At 41.9% G+C, this 21,688-nt stretch overlaps 1 protein-coding gene and 1 non-coding gene across 8 annotated transcripts in view; both read right to left on the bottom strand.

The window, feature by feature from the left end:
• MYBL1 (MYB proto-oncogene like 1) overlaps positions 1-21,688 on the bottom strand; it is a 34,746-nt gene that overhangs the window by 11,160 nt on the left and 1,898 nt on the right. For 3 of the 7 annotated variants that reach the window (XM_030478878.1, XM_030478899.1, XM_030478884.1), the window contains exons 2-8: positions 12,597-12,692; positions 6,744-6,846; positions 6,538-6,609; positions 3,447-3,539; positions 2,408-2,628; positions 475-658; positions 186-260 (exon numbers count right to left, since the gene is read on the bottom strand). In XM_030478878.1, the coding sequence (XP_030334738.1) occupies positions 186-260; positions 475-658; positions 2,408-2,628; positions 3,447-3,539; positions 6,538-6,609; positions 6,744-6,846; positions 12,597-12,692 (844 nt within the window). Of the gene's footprint in view, positions 1-185; positions 261-474; positions 659-2,407; positions 2,629-3,446; positions 3,540-6,537; positions 6,610-6,743; positions 6,847-10,555; positions 11,040-12,596; positions 12,693-21,688 lie in introns of those variants that run through there. The other 4 variants (XM_030478909.1, XM_030478917.1, XM_030478926.1 and 1 more) reach the window with 3 other exon arrangements.
• On the bottom strand, positions 11,311-11,400 carry TRNAY-GUA. The gene is given in 2 exon segments: positions 11,311-11,346; positions 11,364-11,400. It is a non-coding gene; the product is annotated as a tRNA-Tyr (tRNA).

The raw sequence follows: 21,688 nt of genomic DNA, 5'->3' as shown, positions 1-21,688 counted from the left end.
AAAGTAACTAACTGTTTTTGGTGGATTGGTTTGGTTTTAACCTCCTTAAAACTTTCTACTAATGCAATAAATATAGGTAAGTGAGGATATATGCCATGAGTTTCAAAATTAGTTATACTCCCCAGTTGAGAGAGAACTTCAAGACGTACATTCTCTTCATTTTACAATGTGTGTTAACACTTTACCTGAACTAAGTTGGAAGAAGCTGAAGTATGTTCTAGACAGCTGCCTTCTGGTGAGGCATACTGGTATGCTGGAATCTAAAAAGACATATATCATTTTACAATCCCTGAAAAAGGATATAAAATTATCTCTACTGTACGTAAACTATTTATTATGGTTTACAACGCCTAAGTTACCATAATACCACAAAAATGCTCAACAGTCTTTATTCTTTCAGATTTCTTTCTTGTTCCAAACCCAATAAGTCATTTGAAACTGATAAATACTCATTATTCTGCATTTTGAACTTACATGTGTCTGAACTGGTATGTAAAATTGATTCTGAGTGTGCAAGTGCTCCATAGTCAGACAATGTTGGGGCTGAAGTTTGGATGAGCTCTCTCTTTCAGACTTTATACCCTCTTGCAAATATCCTTCCTGTTCCACCTTTCTTCGCATTGTTGAATTCCAGTGATTTTTAATCGAATTATCAGTCCTAAAATGAAAGTGTACAACAGTGACTGGTTTCCATATCTTGAAGTTTAAAATATGGCATAATTTATACAGTTTGTACAGTAGGTTAATCTGAAGCCACAAATAGAGAAAGCTCTAGCAGCTTTGACTGAAAGTTTTATTATCAGTGGGGTTTTGGCATAATTACTAGAAAGCTACTCACACTTCCCTCTACTGAACTTCAAGTCTGCAGGGAAGTAACAGTAGCAAAAGAGAAAGCCCTAGTTCTGGCTATTATGATGGGTGAGAACCTTTTTTCTTGGATGCTTTGACTAACCGTATGTTCTCTGTCAGTACATTATTTACCGTCTGCTACAAATCTGCAGAACATGAAGCTAAGACAATCACCCGACTGTCCCACAGTATAATAAGGGCACTGTAGCTAGCATGGGCCACTGGAACACCTCTCTTCCAGAAAAAAATAAAAAAAAAATTACAGCCTGCTTTCTGTTTAATGTGCAGCTTTGTAGAAGAACATCTCACTACCTCTTGGTGCCTTTGAGCAGGTATGGAGAACAGCAGGCATGGCAGAAGACCAGTGCCTGTTGTCACTCCCCTCGGAAAGTAAATGCCTGCAGTTTGACAAGCAGGCTGAAATCACCTCTAACACTAAACAAGCATCAAGGCAAGAGTAGAGGATGAATGCATTACAGTCTAAAATACTAGCCTTGGAGAGAAGTACACAGAAATAAAAATTGCTTTAAGACCCATTCTTCATTCAAGCTCAAGTCCAAGTAGAATTCCCCTTTTTCACCCTAATGGTAGACTCTTTATTAATCTTCTGGGTCTAGTGTCCAATCTTTAGCTGAGTCTCACCTTGGATTTATTTTCAACAAATAAGTTAGGAATGCCTCTGTCCTTAGAAACCCATCTTTCCTCTCTGAAATTCTGTCAAAATACAATCCATTCCCTTCCTATTCCTCCAAAGGAATTCCTGTGATTCATGTATGTGTATTTAATGAAAATGCCACATTTTTAAACACACATCTCTAAATACTCATCCTCCCAACATAACAAGTTCAGACATTCCTTAGGCACCACTACAGTCACCTCCTGAACATACAGACTGAATTCAGAGAGGGACAGCTGAACATTCACTTTTAATTAACAGTACAATGTAAAAAAATTTATTCCATTGAAACACTAAAATTTTGTTTTCCACAAGCATATAAGTTGGCAGTCACACCTGAAACAAAGATAAAGAGAACAATGCATATAATTAAAAGACTAGATGGTAACCAGCTAGCTTTGCAATGCATGACTCCTAAGCCTAGACTTCCGAAGGTTACGATTTTCTTTAAGTGTCCTGTTTAACAAAAAATGTTCCACAAAATAAATGTTTTTTTAAAAATAATTTCTGATCTTAAATCAAAAAGAAAGTCACCCCCAAATGCATATCAATGAAGGCACTTTGACATCAAGTCATAGGATGTTAAGGCATTCTTCCACCATTACTTGCAGTTACTCTCTTCAGCTCTGCTACAGTTTTTTCTGTGATCAGGAGGATTTTTGAAGGAACGTGCAGAGCATTAGAGGCCTCTTTATTGATTTTGTGGCTTATTAAGAACACATAATCAAATGCAAAAGATTTTAAAAAAATTCAGTATCTATCAAGATAAAGATGTTGTGACGTAAATTTCAGCAATGCACTCTAATGAATGACATTGCGAAGAGCAGTGTGATGACAGCTTTCCATATTCCAACATTTAACACAAACAGAGTTGAAAAGCACCTTCCAGGAAGAAGTTTTGCTATTTCAGCCCATCGGTTTCCCAAACGCTTGTGAGCTTCGTAGATTATTCTGTCCTCTTCTTCTGTCCATGACGACTTTTTTACCTCTGGATTTAGATGGTTATGCCACCTCTCTCTGCACTGCTTGCCTATTCTTCCTTTCAGGTGTTTTGCAATTAGAGACCAGCGCTTTGGACCATACTTTTGAACTAATTCGATAACCTGGAACACAGATGAAAGCATGTTACAATTCCAAAACCTAATTTTCCCAATTAAAGACTGGGAACAATTATAAACTTACTTACATTTTAGATTTAGGATTTAGTAACAGTCAACTTGATAAGATACTAGGCCTAAGGAGGTAGACAGTGACTTAGGGTTTTAAAAACTATTTTTCAAGGTATTACAAAATCACTTAGTAACTCCAAATTCACTGTAAAAATATATTAGGAAGACCACATTCATAAGTTGACAAATACTAGTTTTGGACATCTTAAAACAGTTTTAAACAGCAGGAATTAAGCAGCCAGTTTGAAATACGGTATGTGAAAGCTACATGTGCGCCTCCCTACAGGACAGTCCACTTTTTGCAGGCAAAAAGTGTGGATTAACAGAGGTGGGGAAAAGGAGTCTAAACCACCATTGCTAGCTTCTTTCAGAGTATGAAAAAACTGCTGTTATTCTCAACCCCTTTAAGTCTGTTGGGTTTGAGGAACAAAAGATGTGAGACGTTTGATCTTTAGTGCAGTAAAGATAACTCCTCTATTCGATAAGCTAGCAATCTGCGCAAACAGAAATTAAATGCTTGAGCAGACGAGACATTCCATCTACTTAGAGCAGCTGCATTTTGTTTCTTCCTCCTCACACAGCTTAATATAATGTAATTATATTATGTATTATATAATGTAATTATCTATGTCACAAGGTGCATCAGACATCATCTTTGGGGGGATGAAACCTAAGAAAGAGAACATATTCTTAGCAGTCATATGCCAATTTTATTACAGTAAAGGAGTACAGTAACTATCAGTTTTTATTACCCTCTGATCTTCTTCTTTAGTCCATGGACCTTTAATCAATTCTGGGTTTAGTACCCTCTGCCATCGATGCTGGCACTGAAAATCTGACCGATTCTGAAATAGTTTTAGAAGACCAGTGCAGTTGTTAAACACTCGCATACATAAAAATGTAAATATTAGCTATGCAGAATTATTAGCTTATTTCAAATTGAAAGACTTATTCAGATTTTTATTCTAATAGATAAATTCTCCCTTATTATTTCTTCTTCCATTTGCTTATAAATGCTCTTCTCCAGAAAAAACAGCCTTGCACAAAGCTCTAATCTAATTACTTTGGTGTTCTTACTTGATAAGCAAATTGAGAACTTACTCTTCTTTAAAGAAAAACTTAGAATTTTTATCCTCATTACTCCACACGTCCTCTGAACTTTTGTGATTGACATGCTTTTGACATTATCTATAACTTACTTACACAAGGAAAGAAATTTTTAAAGGAAATTCAAATAAAAGAATAAGCTTTTTTTAAGTCTCAAATGAATATACTTTCAGCTTTTTACTAGAATGTTAAGAAAAACAGATTTATATTGAGTTTAGCTAACACATATTAATTAAACAACATTGCTTTTTCTGCTCAGGACAGATGGTGCTTTTCTGTAGCTTCACTCAGGATCTTTTGAAATACGTTCCCAGTTATGAAAGAGAAGTAAGGTTTCACTTAGCCCCTGTTTCTAGAAAAGTTTGGGACTCTCTGGGTTGGTCCATCCTTAGAAATACGCAGGTAAGAGCCTGCCCCAGCACAGCACACTATTATGCCTTTTATAACATTGCGACATGACGATTTACTCTCTTCAGCGCAAGCTGCTGGACAGCAAGTACCAATTTCAAGGTTTCGCTGGACTTGTCTACCAAGCCAAGGCTTTACCAGGCTAAGATGAAGTTAAACAAGAAGCAGTCTGTAAGACCAGAAAAAAAAACCACCCAAAACACTGTTACATCTAAAATGTCAATGTCATTGATCACAGTACCTTCATGTTAATCACAAGTAGACACTGCATGATTAAAAGCACACTAGAGTTTATTACAATACATCGTAATTTCCTGGTGGAGACAAGCTGCAAAAGCCAGACTCAGTATAGGATAGCTGTTCCCATTTTCAATGAAAGAAGTTTTGAAATTGTGGCCTTTTAGTGTTTATACCTTCCAGACACTTCTGAAATCATGACATATTTGGGGGAGAAAAGCAAAACAAATTATGGGATGAAACAATAAAATCATTTCAGGTCTGCTTTAGCCACAATCACCTGAAAGAGAACGCAAGGTGCATTCCCTCTCGAGTCACACTTAAGCCATCTTCACTTTTGGGGGCAGAATAGAGGGAAGGTTTACATCTGCCCAGCCCAACAGTGAAACAGGGTTCAATAGTGAAATAGCCGTTACATACTAGTAACTCAAGATTGGGCTTCCTAGCAAAAGACCACCCATAACAAGGTAAGTGCTAATTATGCTATCCCCCACTATTTGGCTTTGAAATGTGAACACTGCAATAGGTTGCCCAGAGGGGCTGTGGAGTCTCCATCCATGGAGATATTAAAAACCCAGCTGGACACTGTCCTGAGCAGCCTGTTCTAGCTGGCCTTGCTTAAGCAGGGGGCGCAGACTGCATGATCTTGGGAGGTTCCTTCCAACACCAACGATTCTGCAGTGGGCAACCTGATCCTCCATGCATATTTCCCATGATAGCCAGAGAGCCTTTTTTTCAACCACATTTGGGCCCAGCTGAACAATCGCTTTCTGTCTCCAAAAGCATTTGTTTTCAACTCAAGAACTTTTTACTAAACTGTTAAATCTGCTAACTACAACGGCATACTACACCTGCAGATCAGTATCACCAAACATTGTACTTTTCATCAGTTTAATATAAAGCCTTTTAATACTATCTCTTTGTCCTCTGCCATTCATTTATTTCACTGCTTTCTGGAAGTGGATAATGTAAGGAACAGTGATTTGCATATGCACTCCTTAAATTTGGAAGCTTTGAGTTCATTCCCTGATACCTATGCTTTGCCACCTGGGGGGAAAAAAAAATAAATATCAGAAGTACCACAGTTGCACAAATACACTGAGAACAATGCAAAGTTACAGTTGTGCAGCAGTTACAATTCTATTTTTACCTACTTACACAGGAATTTCATACAACCGTATCATTCTGGTCAGTGTTATAAGAACCACAAAGGTAAGGGTGTAATTTTTTTATCTCTAATATTTGAATATATTCAATGCCACTTCTAGGTAGTGATTTCAGCCTTAGATTCTAGCCATGTTTTTACAGTAGGCATTTTATAGCATTTAATCAGAGAAACAAACATCATCGATTCTAGTTGTGTTTTCTACCCGTGCAGCTCATACAGTTGAGGAGTCATTTCATGTTTGAACCAATAGCTCTTTTACTCATTCCACTTGACCACTGGAACAGAACAGGAAATTTTAAGTGTCAGTAGGAAATCTCCAAGGAAACCGCTAAGGTTCCATTCGCAGGAACTGAGGTTATCATCAAGTGGAAAGATATTCTAGAGAAGACATCACTGTAAAAAAGGCAAAACAAAACAAACCACCAAAACCAACCAACCAAACAAAAAAAAAAAAAAAAAACCTAAAAGAAAAACCACCACACACACACAAAAAACCCCACACAAAACAAAACAAAAAACCCACCACCCTTTTCCTAAGGTGTTTAAGAAATGGATCCTGCTCCTTCCAAGTCATCGTTCAGATGCAACCCACACTCCTAACTGCTTCAGAAGCAACCTGTGAACTGTGGATGTAACCACAAGTGATGCAACCAATAGGAAAGAGGAATATATTCCAGAAGGAAAGCAAATAGCAAGTGTGGATGGAAGACACCCATTATTTTTGACCACTTGAGCCCAACCTGAGCTGATAAAGTTCTCCGAAGCCTGAGCTAGATCTCAAATCCAATTTACAAGCATCTCTTAAAATATTTTTTACTATTACGTGTTTCTGATTTCTATTTCACCTCATTTTCAAGCTAGATATGTGACCAAAGTAAATAAATATTAAAAGAGAACTTAACTGAAACATAGATTCAACTTACTTGTAGGTGACTAGCAATGAAAGCCCAATCATCTGTACCATTTTGTTCCACCAGCTTCTTTAGCCTTTCATCCTGTTAAGACATAACCTCAGCCAATAAATGTTACATGCTATCCCAACGTGATACTAAATAATAACATATTTCATGTGCTACCAATATCATGTAGAAATAAAACTAAAGGCAAAAGAAAAAAAAAAAGCCATTACCTCATCACGTGTCCATTTCACCCTGTTACATATCTTCTTCAAACCTTTTTGCTGTGGTACTTCATAGTCATGATCCAAATATTGAAGGTCATCATCTTCCTCACTGCAGAGTACAACAGAAGGGTGTAGACAGAGTTTAAAATACCTCTGAATAACTTATTTTTTCTAACTACTTATAGCTTTTTTCCAATCTGTACATATTGTTCTAAACCAACATATGGACTTTGCATGAATGTAAGATCTGCCTTCAGCAGCAGCCTATATTCATCATGTCCAAGGAACACAATTTTAATTTCAAGGCCACATACTGGGATGTGGACAGATAATTCATTCCAAGTCAAGACTCAAATTTGAAGCAAAAGCTCTTGTTTAATAGCATGTTTTTATAACACATTTATGAATCTTTGTTTTTCACAAATGAGCTTATAAGATAAAGTGGTTTGCTAGTCTGCAAAATACATTCATGTTCCACCTCCATAACTCAAACAACAAACACAACAAGGGTGCCAAATAATTTTGCATCAACCAAAGATTTTAAGTGGGCTCCTGCCTTGAATAAAAGCGTTGCCTCAGTGTTACAGGAATTTGATACAGATCTTTGAAGTCAGAAATATTCCAGCAAGAAATAACCACCGTATGTATGAGTGCTGAGCCTTTTTAAGTTGAGAGCCAGAGGGGCAGGAAGCCAGTTAACCTCTGTGACTCCACGTAGATCACACTCCATCTACTGGAGAAATGCATACCTCACAGCCTTGATAACAAACCTTAAAACAACCAGCCCGGGGAAATGTTTCATGGAAATATCACTTAAACTCACGTTAGACAGAAGGGACTCCCATTCAAATACACAGCTTTACTTAAAAGCAGTTTCACACTGCGATCTTATTTTTTCTCCATTTTATTATCAGCATAAAGCACGATATAAATATCATGAATTATGTTCAAAACTAAATGTACTAGTTCTGCTTAGCCTTAAAAGTTACTTCAATTTTTCAACCAAAGGTAAAAAAATCCTTTCCCAGTAATGGAATTAACCTGTGCTGCTGTCCTAAGAACTGATTAGGTGATAGATCTCCACATTATTTTCCAGAATATGCAGTTCACCCACACAGCATGCTGATCAACCATTTATGTATATTTGTTATTTTCCATGAAGGGAGTATGTTCCCTGAGGCTAACACAAACACATGGTCATTCAAGAAGAGCACTACTTAGCTGAAAGCATTACTACAGGATAGCATGCACCCAGCTTTTGCAGACCCAGGGTACTTAACATTGCTTCTACATCCTACACCATATCTGAATTTGCCCTACTTAGATTCATGATGCAATAGAAGTAGTAACATGTAAACATATTAAAACGTTGTGGAGCCGATGGAACACAAGGCAGTCAGCTTGTTGAAAGGTCAACAGCAAGTTCTTCACAGTACTCACAAAAAGCAAGCTACAAACACAATGATTCTAAGAGTTTTGCATTAAGTGGCTTAGGACTTAAGAAAACAGGATTTACTAACAGTTTTCTCTTCCCCCTCCCACCTCCTTTTTATTGATTTCTTACCCACAGCTTCTCAACAAACTTTCAGGAGTGTATCTTAGTGTTATAAAGAGCATACCTTGGTATTATAATCCCATTTCTCATCAAGCACACCATATCGTTTACATGATCTCCTCACTCACTGCACTAACTAGTTCAAGAACAGTCTTCAGTTACATGAAAAGTCGTGGGGATTTGAAAAAGAGGAAGGGCTTAGTGTACACGGTAGCACTGCTGATGAGAGCACCACTACTAAACAACGTGGGGTCCCTGCCAGCAGCAGCAGGTAAAACCCTGCACTTGGAATTCTCCAGTGGCATGCGTGTCCCACAGCCAAACTGGCACAGATACCACTGCCCCCATGTGCTTCATGGGCAAGGGCCAGCCGAGTGGGCACTAACCTCACCGACCTTGATCTCACATGAACAACCCTTTAGCCTTCCATCTTGTTTATATATTAAATAAATATGAATGGTTTGGACTATTAACTTCAGGTTTTGATTAAAAGTTTTCAAACACATAGGGTTCTTCTTATACTTGATTCAACAATTCTTTGCAGTTACGAATACTGCACACAAGTGGAACAGAGCCACCAAATTTCATCAAGTAAGAAATCTGGAACAATAAAATAAGTATTTAATGAGTTCTGTGCTAGCTGTCTTTGCAATTCTGAGTCGAGAACCATTAAAGGAAAAAAAATAAGCTTCCAAATGCAAAACCAAGAGCAGTTTAACAAAATCAGATTTCATTCCCTTTGGTGCACTCCACCATACTCCACACCTAGATTAATAATCTTGAAACCACTTTCACGTAAACTCATAACTACAATGAATTACTTTTGGAGATACTATCATCACACACTGACACGGTATTCATCTAGGACTACTGATCTCTAACCCTGTGTTCCTCTGCTATCCACAATCAGTTGTATTTTCAATTATGACATCAAAGCACTCATAGCCATCAGAGATAACGCTAGCTAAAGCTTTGCAAAAATGAAATTATTGTTTGCACTATCACAGATTAAAGTCTCTTAAACTAAAAAAATGCAGATTAGGAGTAACAAGAAACATTCTCTCTCCGAGCTGATTCTTGCAGATAGCTACGTATAGACAGCTCCAGCAGTTCATCTCTGCAAGCAATGCCCCTTGATGAATCTTTGTTCCTTGCACAACTAGACCCCCCAAGCATTGCTTTCTTGGTTTAGTTGCAGTTTTGCAGAAGATTCACTTACAAACTCTCTTCATGTCAGAGGAAAACGCAGAAGCAGTTTTAATACCTGTAGCTTTGAAACCACCAATTCCATGAGAAGTATGCAGTTACGGTAAACCCCGGACACCACAGGTAACTCACACATTGTTATTACTCATTGGGTATCCTTTTCTTTGTCAATCCTGATCCCTCTTTTGCATTTCTTTATCACCTTTCAGATACAGATTTTCCATTTAGGACAAGAATAACTATAGCAACAAAACAGTTCTCCAAGACCCACCTTCTGAACACAAAGTAAAGACACACCCATTTTCATATCAGTAAAACAAAAGATGTATCAAAACCATCTGGGGCTGCTGCTGAAGCTCTTGTGGAAAACATTATTTCTCAGGAAGATTTCAGGCCATGATGACATCCTCAGCCAAAGAATACGCCAAATCAGAGAACGTAGGTGCATTTAAGACATTGGAAGAATCAGAGGGCCTAAATGTTAACTTTAACTTAACGGCCTCAAACCTTACATCAGAGATGTGCCAAAGCCACTCGGGAGGAGGAAAACAAGAAGTATTACTCCAGTAGAAGGAAAGAAACCAGCAGGAAAAGCTACTGCAGAGACGACGTAGTCGTTACTGACAGGCTCGCTGACCGTCGAAAAGCAAAGCCAAGGAGTTGCCTAAGCAAGCTACAACAAAGATGGTCCGAGCGAAAGCACAGCGGCGAGATGCGAGGGTTCTACCCGGGAGCTGGTGCTCGCAAGGCAGAGGGAAGACCTGCGCGGCCGCCGGGCGAAGGAGGGACGGGAGGGCGGAGGGAGGGAGGTGGGCAGTGACAGCCGAGCCCGGGGAGGTGGAAGGAGGCCGAGAGCAGCGCCAGCACAGCTCGGCGGGGGGGTGAAGGGCGGCAGGGACGGGGCGGGGCGGGACGGCGGCGGCACCTGGCAGGGATCCCGGGGCGCGGGGGGGTACCTGGGCGCGGGGCGGCGGCGTGGAAGGCAGCGGCTGCCCAGGGGGGTTAGGGGGAGCAGGAGGCGCAGAGACCCCCGGGCCGGGCCCGCAGCCACACTCACCTGCGCGGTCTTTTCGCCATCCTCAGGGCGCACCATAGGGGGGGCCGCCACGGCAGCGGGGCGCGGCGCGGAGCCCCCGCCCGGGCTCCTTCTCTCACAGCAGGGGGGGCGGAGAGGGGCACTGGCTGCTCAGGAAGGCTCAAGGCGGACAGGGCTCCTTCAACGGCCCCCTCCTCCCCGCGGAGCTTCGCGGTACCCCCAGCGCCGCGACGGCCGCCCTCAGCCCCGGCCCGGCCAGGCCCCCGGCGCGTCGGGCATGGCTCCGCAGGGACGGAGCGCGCAGCGGCCCCCCCTTTCTCGCCCGGCTGTGCCTCCCCGCTCCTGACAGAACCTCCGCAGGCTCCAGCGGCGCCTTCACGCCCCGGGGCTGCTGCTGTGCGCTCCGCGGCGCGGCGCCGCCCCACACGTCCCCCCCCGCTGCCGGCCGGCGCCCGCCGCCCAGGGCTGCCCCGCTCGCGGCGGGCTCGGTCGGCGCCGCCGAATCTCGCGCCCAGCCTCCTTCCAGAGCCACCGTTTGAATCTGCGCAGGCGGACTGCCGCCCCATTGGCCGCCGCCGCCGCACGCGACCCGGGCGGGCGGGGGGGGGGGCGGAGCCTCGCGCCCAGCCGCGGGCGGGCGGAGGGAGGGGCGGGGGCGAGGCATGACGGGGGAGCGAGTTCGGCCCGCGGCGGCCCGGCGCGAGAGCACCCGCGCGCTGGCGGCGGCGGCGCGGGAGGGGCGGGGACAAAACCACCGGCCGCAAAAACTGAGCCGCTCCTTCGAGCCGGAATCGAACCAGCGACCTAAGGATTTCCGCGGGCCGCGCCTCTACAGTCCTCCGCTCTACCAGCTGAGCTATCGAAGGGAGCTGCGCGGCGCTACCGCTCCGCGCCACACAGCCTGGCCGCTGCCCGCCGCGGGGCCCGGCCTCACCCCGGCAACGGCTGAAGCGCAAAACCCGCTTAGAGTGAGGCCTCAAGCCGCAGGGGTCGAGTCCCTGAGGGCGAGCGCCCAGCGGAGAGATCCTGCATCTGCCCCCCCTCCCCAGCTGCCGGCGGGCCGGTAGCGCAGGGGGCGGGGAGAGCGCCCTCAGCCCGCCGCGGGGTGCGAAGGCAGCCGTTCCCGCTTCCCTCCCTTCCCCAAGCTTTAGTGCCCGGTGCTCACACGCGTGTTTGAGGGGTGAGAAGCGTGTTTCTCATCGCACCCAGCCACCCCACTTACGGGGCATCCGCTGTATCCAAGGCATCCTGAACACGGCACCACATCCTCCTGTGGCTGCGCTACACATGAGCTGTGACTGCTCTTAGGAGAAAAGGGTGCGAGCAGCTGCTGTGAAGATGGGAGTTGGCAGCTACGGAGCCAAAACAAAGGGCAGGGGCAGCTTCCTGCCGCCCCGAGAAAGGCTCTCCTGAGGTCAACCCTCATGGGTGTTCACCACAGCCTTTGCTTAGCTCTTTGGTGCACAACGCTACGTCGGGGCCACCCATCAGCTCTTTACCGATTTTAATGTGATTTTTACGTTAATGGTCAAAACAAATCATCAAAGCAGCACGTGGCTTCTTATTCCAAACACATCTTTCCAATGGTTTACCTACAGAAGATTGTTCACCACCACCACAGAGGACATGCCCTCCTGAAGAGATCACCACCATGAAGTACAAGCTACACCCGGGCACAATCTACGTATCTTCTAGGTATTCCCCTACACAAAAGTCTTAATCTGGAAGTTATTTCTATTAATGAAGCCCTGTAGGTACAGAGTTTGTACGTTTCTACGTGCAGATGTATGTTTATGTGGCGGGAAAGCCGGGCTCGCAGCGCCCTCTGCTCAGGCACATGGGAAGCTCAGGCCCTGGAGCAGCCAGCAAGGCCCGGGTGGGATAAAAAACCCACAAAACCCCCCATTTGACCTGCATTACAAACCAATATTACAAGGGTGAACTCGTATCGTTGCATCTTTCAGGGAGGAAAAAATTGGGGGAGGGCTTTTATTTGCTTGTTAACAAGTAGTTAATTAACAAGTCAAAGGCCGCTGCTTACTAATAGGTGTTCAGCACCAACCTGTGTTCACTGTGATTCACTTTTGGTATCCAGAGATGACAATGCAGCAGGTTTCCACACATCAAAGCTCTGACAGGAGTCTTTGAACTACAAAAGCTGTAATCAAAAAGTATGTGGAATAAAAGCCGCCCTGAGCCTTGTATTGTATGAAATGTCATCTTTTAGCATTCATTTATGTTTAATACAAAGTGAAAAGAGCCTGAAATGAAAATATTGTTGTTTAAATAAATACCTTCCTGTATATTCACATAGTTCCTAATTTGTAGGAAGTAGATGGTGAAAGCATTAGCTAAGGCAAACTACTACATTAATAAGTACTGATGGTCCTGTTAAAAAAAAATAAAAATAAAAGTAATAACCTAAAGGTGTAATTTATTAGGACATCCAGTAAACATTCTCCTTGGAGTACGTCAGCAAGTACATACACACCTCACTTTTTCTTCTTTTTTTAATCCTGTTTGTATTACTGGCCTGTGTGTGACAAGGTCTAACGTTTCAAGTTTCCTGTGCTCCTACATGACAAAAAAGGATGGAGATGCATCCTGCTCTCCACCTCTTCTCAGCTTCTAGTAGCTTCAAAAAACCAGGCCAGAGGTCTAGGTACTTTTCAGAAACCCTACAAGTTATTTTTTCCAACTGTTCGTTTAAAAGCATCTCTAAGAAAGAAGGAGCAAACTGCCAGTCTGCCTCTCTAGCAGGATATATGGAACATCTCCCCCATATGCCACCATTTTCAGGGACTGTCCCATCCCATCTCATCGAACCCTACCAGGGCTGTCATGGCTCAGCCTCAATAGACTTCTGATTGACAGTCACCAGCCTGCAATATCCAAGTCCCACTATGCAAGAACTGCTTTCTGCCTTTGCTTGCCCTTCCCAGGGCTCCCTTGTGACAAAGGAGAGCTCAGTTCCAGCCTTGACCTGGAGAACATGACCAGGTGCAAGGACGCCGCTGCATGTTCAGCATAAGGCAAATGTCGCCACCACTCCGAGCTCACGGACCTTGAGTCACAATGGGCATACTTCAGGTGGCACTTTGCCACTTCCCCAAGGCTTAGGTGGGTCTCCCCTCACCTCAAAGCCAAATATGACTAGAACCACCTGTCGGCATTTGGAACCTGCTTGGTTTTTGCAGTGTTCCCCAAGTGCTAACAGCAGTGGGCATCCCACTTCCAAAGACAGGACGCTCACACTCTTACCCAGATGATTTAACAGGTACCCTATAAGAGACAGTGACAGTCCTGTAATTTGCCCCGTTATTTATTCCTTCTTGCTAAGCTTCCTGCTGATCTGCAGAGAAAAAAAATTATCTTGGGCATTCTTTATAACCATAACCAGTGGCAGATCAGTGACTCCTGCTGCGAAATGGGTTCTTTCCTGAGCAATGCTGATGCTTCAAGCAATTTCACCCAGCTGCAGCGCTATGCAGGTACCACACTATTAGGCCATACATTAAGTCCATCTACACATTATCAGGCTCAGTTGTTACGGCTCCCATTCTGAGAGAGTTCCATCTATTCCCTGGCACAACCTTTAATAAATAAAAAAACACCAGTCATGATCCCATTTCATATTGTCACAGGGCTGAAATAATGGAAAACTCTGAAGTCATGTGCAGGAGTTCGTAATCTCATTGTGAATTCAGGCAGCCAGTTCAGCATTTATGCGGACAATTAAGCAGTACAAGGATATTCCCTAGAAGGCACAGGGCTTAAAACACTGACATGAAGTTAAGAATCATCAGTTTATGATAAATGATCTCCCCATAGGTTGTTTGGAAACCTTACACTAGAGGAACCCATGGTCTGAAGAGATGATTCTTAGCACAGACAAATCAATAAGGCACACAACTGACTTCTTGCTACAAGAGCTTCAGCCTTTGAATCTAGCAAAAATCCTACAAGGTAAACTCAGGAGTTAGTTTCTTGAATTGTGGAAAACAAGTGGCTTGTTTCATCAGCAGTTCCCCAATTCAAAAGCAATTGTGTCCAGTCTCATAGAACTAAGGTCTGTAAAGTAAAAGAAACACCTGATGATTGCTAAAATAAAGACCAAGCTCAGTGTAGGTGAGCATAGAGGGTTTTTTACTAGATATCTTCCTTTCAGTAGCCTTCAGTGTCTCATCACCAGTTCCTCTAGAGAGCGTAATCTTCAGAGGTCTACGCTGGCAGAAAGACCAAGTATGTCCATCAAAACCACATGCATCCATCACATCTTCAGCCCAGCTACTTGACTTGGTCTAGACTCAATGTCATGGCACCTCTCCTTCAGCACCCAAGGAGATCTTGCTTGCATCAGCCCTGTGGGGGTTGCTCCCAGTGCTTGGAGAAATTCCTGATGAAGAGCACGAGGATACCCATGAGATACTATTTTGAATTAAATAGTTGTCCATATGCACAGCACATTATTAACTGCATCTGCTCCATGCCTCAGTAGTAAAGATTGCAGGTTGCCGTTCATACTTGAACGCTCTGTCACAATCAGTTCAGAGCAATTTCAATTTGCTGTGTGCCTCAGTGGTCATGCTTAGTCTTTCTTTTTATTTCCTTGTTTAAACTTCTTAGTATCAAAGTTTCTGAAGAGCAATATTCTACTCACAGCTGTTGAAAATCATCTCCCTTTGCTAGAATTCTCTCTAAATGCTTTTTACCACACTTTCCTGAGATGCTAAGTCTCACAGAATCAACCACTTCACCCTGAAGAGTTAGTAAGGTGTGTTCACTTTGGCTCAATCTATTTATACAGCCTCTCAGAGAGGGGAAAAAAAAGTGCTAATACATCTGCCTGTCTCAATTAGCCTGTGTTCTGTTAACAGTGACACAGAAGAATTGTATATACTTTATGATGTCATGAATTTTGCTTTACTATATTGACAGGTCTGCATTATTCATGCCAGTGAAGGAAAGGTAGGAATGTGAGGCTTAAAGGCTATTGTATCACAAAAATATCAAATTAATTGAGTATATCTGGATGGACTTAGCATTTATATACTAGTGCATTAACCTCTGTGACAACTGTGCACAAAAAACATCCTCTTGCACATTCCCAAAGCGGCCCATATCAGCTTCTCGAGGAGGTTGTTATGACCACTCAAAGAATTCTGAAGTGGCCTTTGGATCAAGCCTTGGAGTGAAAAAAAACAACAGTTCCCAAGTTCATGAGATTAACAGAGCAGCTCCATGGATAAGGTCCTGCCAGGGATAGTGCCCTGCACTGGGATCCGCTCAAGGACATACACAAAGAACAAGTTACTTACTGTAGAACAATTGTAGTTCCTAGGGATAAGATTATATTTCAGCTCTCATGAGCTGCTCTGTATCGCTGCTTCTGGCAATCCTCAGCTCTCTTTGGCTTGAGAAGAAACTGAGGTCATGCTGAGCTCACACTCTCGTACAGAGCATGAGGAAATGGTGTCAGCGCACAGCTCTGATGGACACTCTCACTCAGAAATCAAGTCCTAAGCCTCACCTCATTTGCTTACGCAAGTACAGTGGCAGCTACATGGACAGGACTCCTTTGAAGAGACAGCTTTCTGGTTGGCAACCACTTCACTGATGGTTTCAATGGCATATAAATTTATACGAGGCACTATATAGGCAAACAGATTCCTTCGTAGGGGTTAAAGTGGAACAGCCTTGAATGAAAGGGGGAAAAAACATTCTAAAACTTACACTCAGACATTACCTGTGATCTCACTATCAACTCTCCCAATAAATAATAATGATACTGCTGCAAGATTAGATTACAATATTAATCTCAATTAAAAAGCTTCACAGATTTCTCAAATGGAACTTGTTTATTTTGCAAATCATGGAGGAATAATTTTACAGGTTCTGGCCAGGCAAGCAAATGGTTTTTTTAAAAGGATTTACTCTTTTCACAACCATACACACAACTTTGGAGACCGAAGAGACTATTTAGAAGGCACCTGTTAATCAGGTATTAGCAGTGTGTGTTTTCCCACACTGTTTTGGAAATATGCGTTAAGAAGTTGTCCTGGATCCAGCTGTAGCAGTTATTTCATTCCTTCCTAGTAGCTGGTGCAGTGCTGTGTTTTGGCTTTAGCCTGAGAACAGTGTTGATAACACACCGATGTTTTTAGTTGTTGCTAAGTAATGCTTACCCTGATCAAGGACGTTTCAGTCTCTCATGCTCTGCCAGGGAGGAGGGGCACGAGAAGCCGGGAGGAAGCAGAGACAGGACACCTGACCCAAACTGGCCAAAGGGGTATTCCATACCACAGCACGTCGTGCCCAGTATAGAGACTGGGAGAGTCACCCGGAAGGCCCAGATCGCTGCTCGGGTTGGGCTGGGTATCGGTCAGCAAGTGGTGAGCAATTGTATTGTGCATCACTTGTATTCATTGTTGGGTTTTTTCCCTTCCCTTTTTAGTTTTATATTCTCCTTGTTATTTCCCTTATTAGCAGTAGTGGTTTTGTATTATACCTTAGTTACTGGACTGCTCTTATCTCAACCCATGGGGTTTACATTCTTCCGATTCTCCTCCCCATCAATCCTGGAGTGTGGAAGGGTGAAGGTGGGGGGTGAGTGAACGGCTGCATGGTTCTGAGTTACCGGCTGGGCTTAAACCACGACAGAAGCCATCACTTATAAATGCAAGAGAAGTCACCTTAATCCTTAGGTTTTGCAAACCCCAGGAGTAAACATTAGTCCTAATGCAAGGTCTCTGTAAATCAGTCGCAGCCAGAGCCAGCCAGTCAGGTGGACTAACAGCAGTCGGGCAGCAGTAATGGTGTCCCAGCAGCAGCCTGAGTTAGAGTCAAGCAAACAGCCTAACATCAGTAGTATCCAGGTGATCAATGGAAAGCACTGGTTTGACTTTCCATCCCCCAAAATATAAACTACTTTGTAGAAAGAATAGTGCTCTGATCCCCTATTTTCCAAACTAGCTACAAGACTCTCTCCTTCCCACTCCCTAACACTGACGACAATACCAGGAGTCACAGTGACAAATCTTCTAGTATCACAACCATCAGTTTCAGAGATGCTGGCCTCTGCTGCTTGCACAACTGCAGTTTACCTCTTTTTCCAAGGCAGCATTGCTTCCATGCCCTGCAGAATTCCCACAGGAAGACAGGAGAGTGTGGAGAGTGCTTATAGGTATGAAAGACTGCATGCCTCTATCCTGGCTCCACTTCTGTAGTCAGCAACGAGTGTCCATGAAAGGTCCTTAGTCATTACAAATGTATTTTCTGAGTTCATGCAAGAATGTGAGTTTATGAGAGTTTCAAATATAGAACCTCAGGGTTAGGGTTGGAAAGATCCAAAACACTAAATAAAAAAAAGATTACTTTCAGAGTACACAATAGATAGTTGGGGATTTTGGGGCTGCTGGCTTGCTAGAGACCTGAGACAGTTCAAAGCTTCCAAACTAAGAAAGGAATGGGCTAGCTCAGCTGACTTCAAATGCAGGGAAGAAAAAATAATATGTTAGTGAATATGACAGGGTAAAGAAGAAGTTAAGGTTAGGAGAAACAGAGGGAGCAAAGAAAGAAATACTGTTATTTAGTTTCTTCATTGTACCATGCCTTGAATTTTCTTATTTTGAAAGCAAAAGGAAACAGGTACTCTTGACCATTATCTCCTGGATCCCTCTTGCTGTCTGCAAAAATACTTGCCATTTCCAGCATCTACAGGAGAAAACAAGAAGGACCTTATTTTAAGACAGACATAGTGGGGGGTGAAAAGTAGTATTCTTGTATGTGCAATGTTCAGATGTAGGACTAAGGTACCTACTTAGCAACACTTGAGCAGATGTGACCATACAAATAGTTAAGAAATAGGAGTTATTTAATTCCCCATAATTTTAAGTTAGGCCCTTGCCTTTTCTGCGTTTTGGCTTTTTTCTTGCTGTCACAAGCCCTACACCATCATGTGGCAACAACTGGTGAGGTCTTGCCCCTTCTCTCCCACTGGGTGAAAACCTATGGATTTGGCAGCTTCTGCTCTTAGGAGAAAAGAAAGGTGGATCTCAGGGAAATGCCAGATTTAGAGAGAGCCACTGCAGCTTCTTTTGATTATCCTCCCCATCGCGCCTGGAGTGTGGGAGGGTGAAGGCGGGGGTTGAGTGAACGGCTGCATAGTTCTGAGTTACTGGCTGGGCTTAAACCACAACCAGCTCATCAGCATGAAGGTGGAATAGTGTGAAACATGGTTGTCCTACAGAACTAATAGGCTATTTTCAGAATCATTGATAAACCCTTATGTATCTTGTTCCCTTTCCCATGTCCTCTGTTCTCTTAGGAATCTCCATTCCTTTCTGCCCCATACATACCAATTTCTGAGGAAGTCAAACAAGGTTTTCATTTCACATCAGTCTCATTTGTGTGAAATTAGATCATCTATCTATTGCCTCTTACTGTCTCTAGGAGCAACAGTATAAACAGAGGACAATAAGCTTACAAAAACATCTGTGGTAAAAATGATTCAGTAAATAAGTCCAAATGACAGATGAAAAGCAAACAGGAAAGATAGCCCAAAATCAAAAGAGACCTCTTTAGGATTTGCAGAGTCTGCACAGATGCATATAGGAAAGAAGAAAGGGGTTCAGATTAGGAGGTAGCATCTGGCAAGTATCTCTCTACATTTATACAACAATGCGACAATCTCAAAGCAGCTTCAAAATAAAGAAAAAACTTGTATACCGATTGATAAAATAGCCTATAAAATCAGGTTCTCCTATTCTGAAAGAAGTTGCTTGAAACTTAAAGGTTCATGAGAAATGACTGTGCATTTAACGCAGCCAGGCTCCAGACTACTGGCTTAGTAAGAACCATAGCACCTTCTAAACCTTCTTCTAATTTCTGGTAACTTCCTTCCACTTGTCATCTTTCTTTTAATCTTTTTACTTACTGAATACAAGCTTCCAAACAGCATAGACACAGTCCAGACCCTGAGGATCACTTCAGAAGTGAAATTAGATTTGCTACCAGCAAGACAAGCCACTAGAAGTATTATTTCCAACAGAAAACAAAATTAGGTAGTCTTTTAAAAAAAGGAGTGGATGAAGTTCAAATGCAAGTCTGTGCAGCTACCTCATAATCATCGAATCAATGCCTTTCATTAACAGAACAGAGAACAAAAGGGGGTTTTTTTAAGCTGCTTAAAGTGTCTGCAAGTTACTGCAACAGAGGTCACACACATCTAATGCCTTTGATGGTATTAATAAATGTTCAGAATCACTCAGCGTACATCAATTTAAGTAATTCAGATCAGAATAACCCATTTAAATTCATTTGTGACACTGGGTTTCTTTAGTGTCAGCTACAAGTCTACTGTGGATCTAAACACTACTATGCTTAACCTATGCTTAAATATATAATATAAATTAAATATATTAAATAAATATAAATACCACAAGTCAGTAGAGTCCAACACATACCAAAGCCTCAATAAAGTCTACATCAAGCAAAGCAACACAGTTCCTATTAATTTTTGTAGTCAATATACATGTTCAAATTGACTCTCTGTAATAGCAAAAGCACCTTCCATAACTCACTATACATGGTGATGAACATTCGAGGTTCACTCTCACCCTGATCCTAAGGATAAAATTACGTTGTGAGGGGTCTTGTTCTGGCAGGAAATTGAGGTTTTGCAGGGATGTCAGAACAGATCTGCTGTGGGCATACATAAAGAGAAAAAAACCCCAAGCCAAACAACTCCAATGTAAAATAACAAACAAACAGAGACAGGTATTAAGGCTATACAATTAATACAAGAAGAAAAATCGAAACAGTTTGAAAGCATTCTTAACGTGCTTGCTTCATGTGTTTAGTACTGGGTTTGGCTCACATTATAAATACTGCATTAATAAAGATGAGTAAATTTCTAGCTTGGCATTAAGCATTTAAGCCTTTGAAATACAAATCTTCCGAAGGAAAATACTCAATTCTTCATGATATGACATGCAATCAAAATTTGACTCTGTATATTTACGCCCATCATTTTAAGTAATGCTTTAATGCTAGCACACTTTGAATTAAAGCCTTGCAATAAATACAGGAAGTAACAACACAGTTTTGCAGATGGGTTTTATGACTTCTTTTTAGACTCAGTATGACTACAGCCAATTTTTGAAACACATTACCACATCTAGCTGATGGAAAAAGCACAGAGGTAATTTAAGTAGCTGTCAATATGTTCATCTATGAGTACTGCCAAATTTCAAAAGCCTAGTGCTTCCCAGTATACTATTCATACTGGCATATTACATGCATGCATTAAAACTTTGCTTCGAAATACATTTTGACCAATGTTTCAAACCAAAGATTGCAAGATACCATCAACATGTACGAGTTGGTACATATCAATGATGTACGAGTTGGTCAGCATTTTTCTACACCTTCTTCTTGGTGACAGCTTTGACAATCGGATGTCAGATTTTGGCCGCAATTATACAAAACCCTGTTTTAAAAACCTCTCAAATTCAAAGGTCCTGTGTGTTTAATGAAGCATTCAGAACAAGTATGAGGTCAGAAAAAAAAACAGCCCTGAACTTTTCCATAAAGAGTTTTTCTTTTAAAAAAGTTTCTTTTAAACAGAAACATAAGTAAAGCAAAATGGATGGATGTCTAAGTTTACTTTTCTAAGATTCATACCAATTATTTCAGCCTCTGTACTAGTATTCATGTATGCAAGTATAACGCAATTTATATGTAGAACGCAGAAGTTAATATAACTCTTTCATTCTGTAGCCAAATCAGTGTTAATTAAATAGGCTAATGTATGAAAGGCTAGATAAAAGTTGCACCTTATAAAACCAAAGCAGATGTTTTAACTTATAGTTTTAATATAGCAATCAAAGAAAATTCCAAATACTGTACAGTGAAGTGTAGTATAGTACACTATATACTGTTATAATACACTATTGTTACATTACAGATAAAAAAAAATCAAATATAATTAGTACAGCAATCACAAATAAAACAAACCAAACTGTGCTGGGTAGCAGCCAGGTCTGTGAAGATGGTATAGTTTTTATGCTAATTTATTTTTAATTCAACATGTAAAGCACTTACTGTTTAAAAAGATTTGTTTTCTAAATATATATACACTATTTTAATTCTTAT

The sequence above is a fragment of the Strigops habroptila genome, chromosome 1 (genome assembly GCF_004027225.2).
Source record: "Strigops habroptila isolate Jane chromosome 1, bStrHab1.2.pri, whole genome shotgun sequence".
NCBI lineage: Eukaryota > Metazoa > Chordata > Aves > Psittaciformes > Psittacidae > Strigops > Strigops habroptila.
This window is presented reverse-complemented; position numbering and strand designations above follow the sequence as displayed.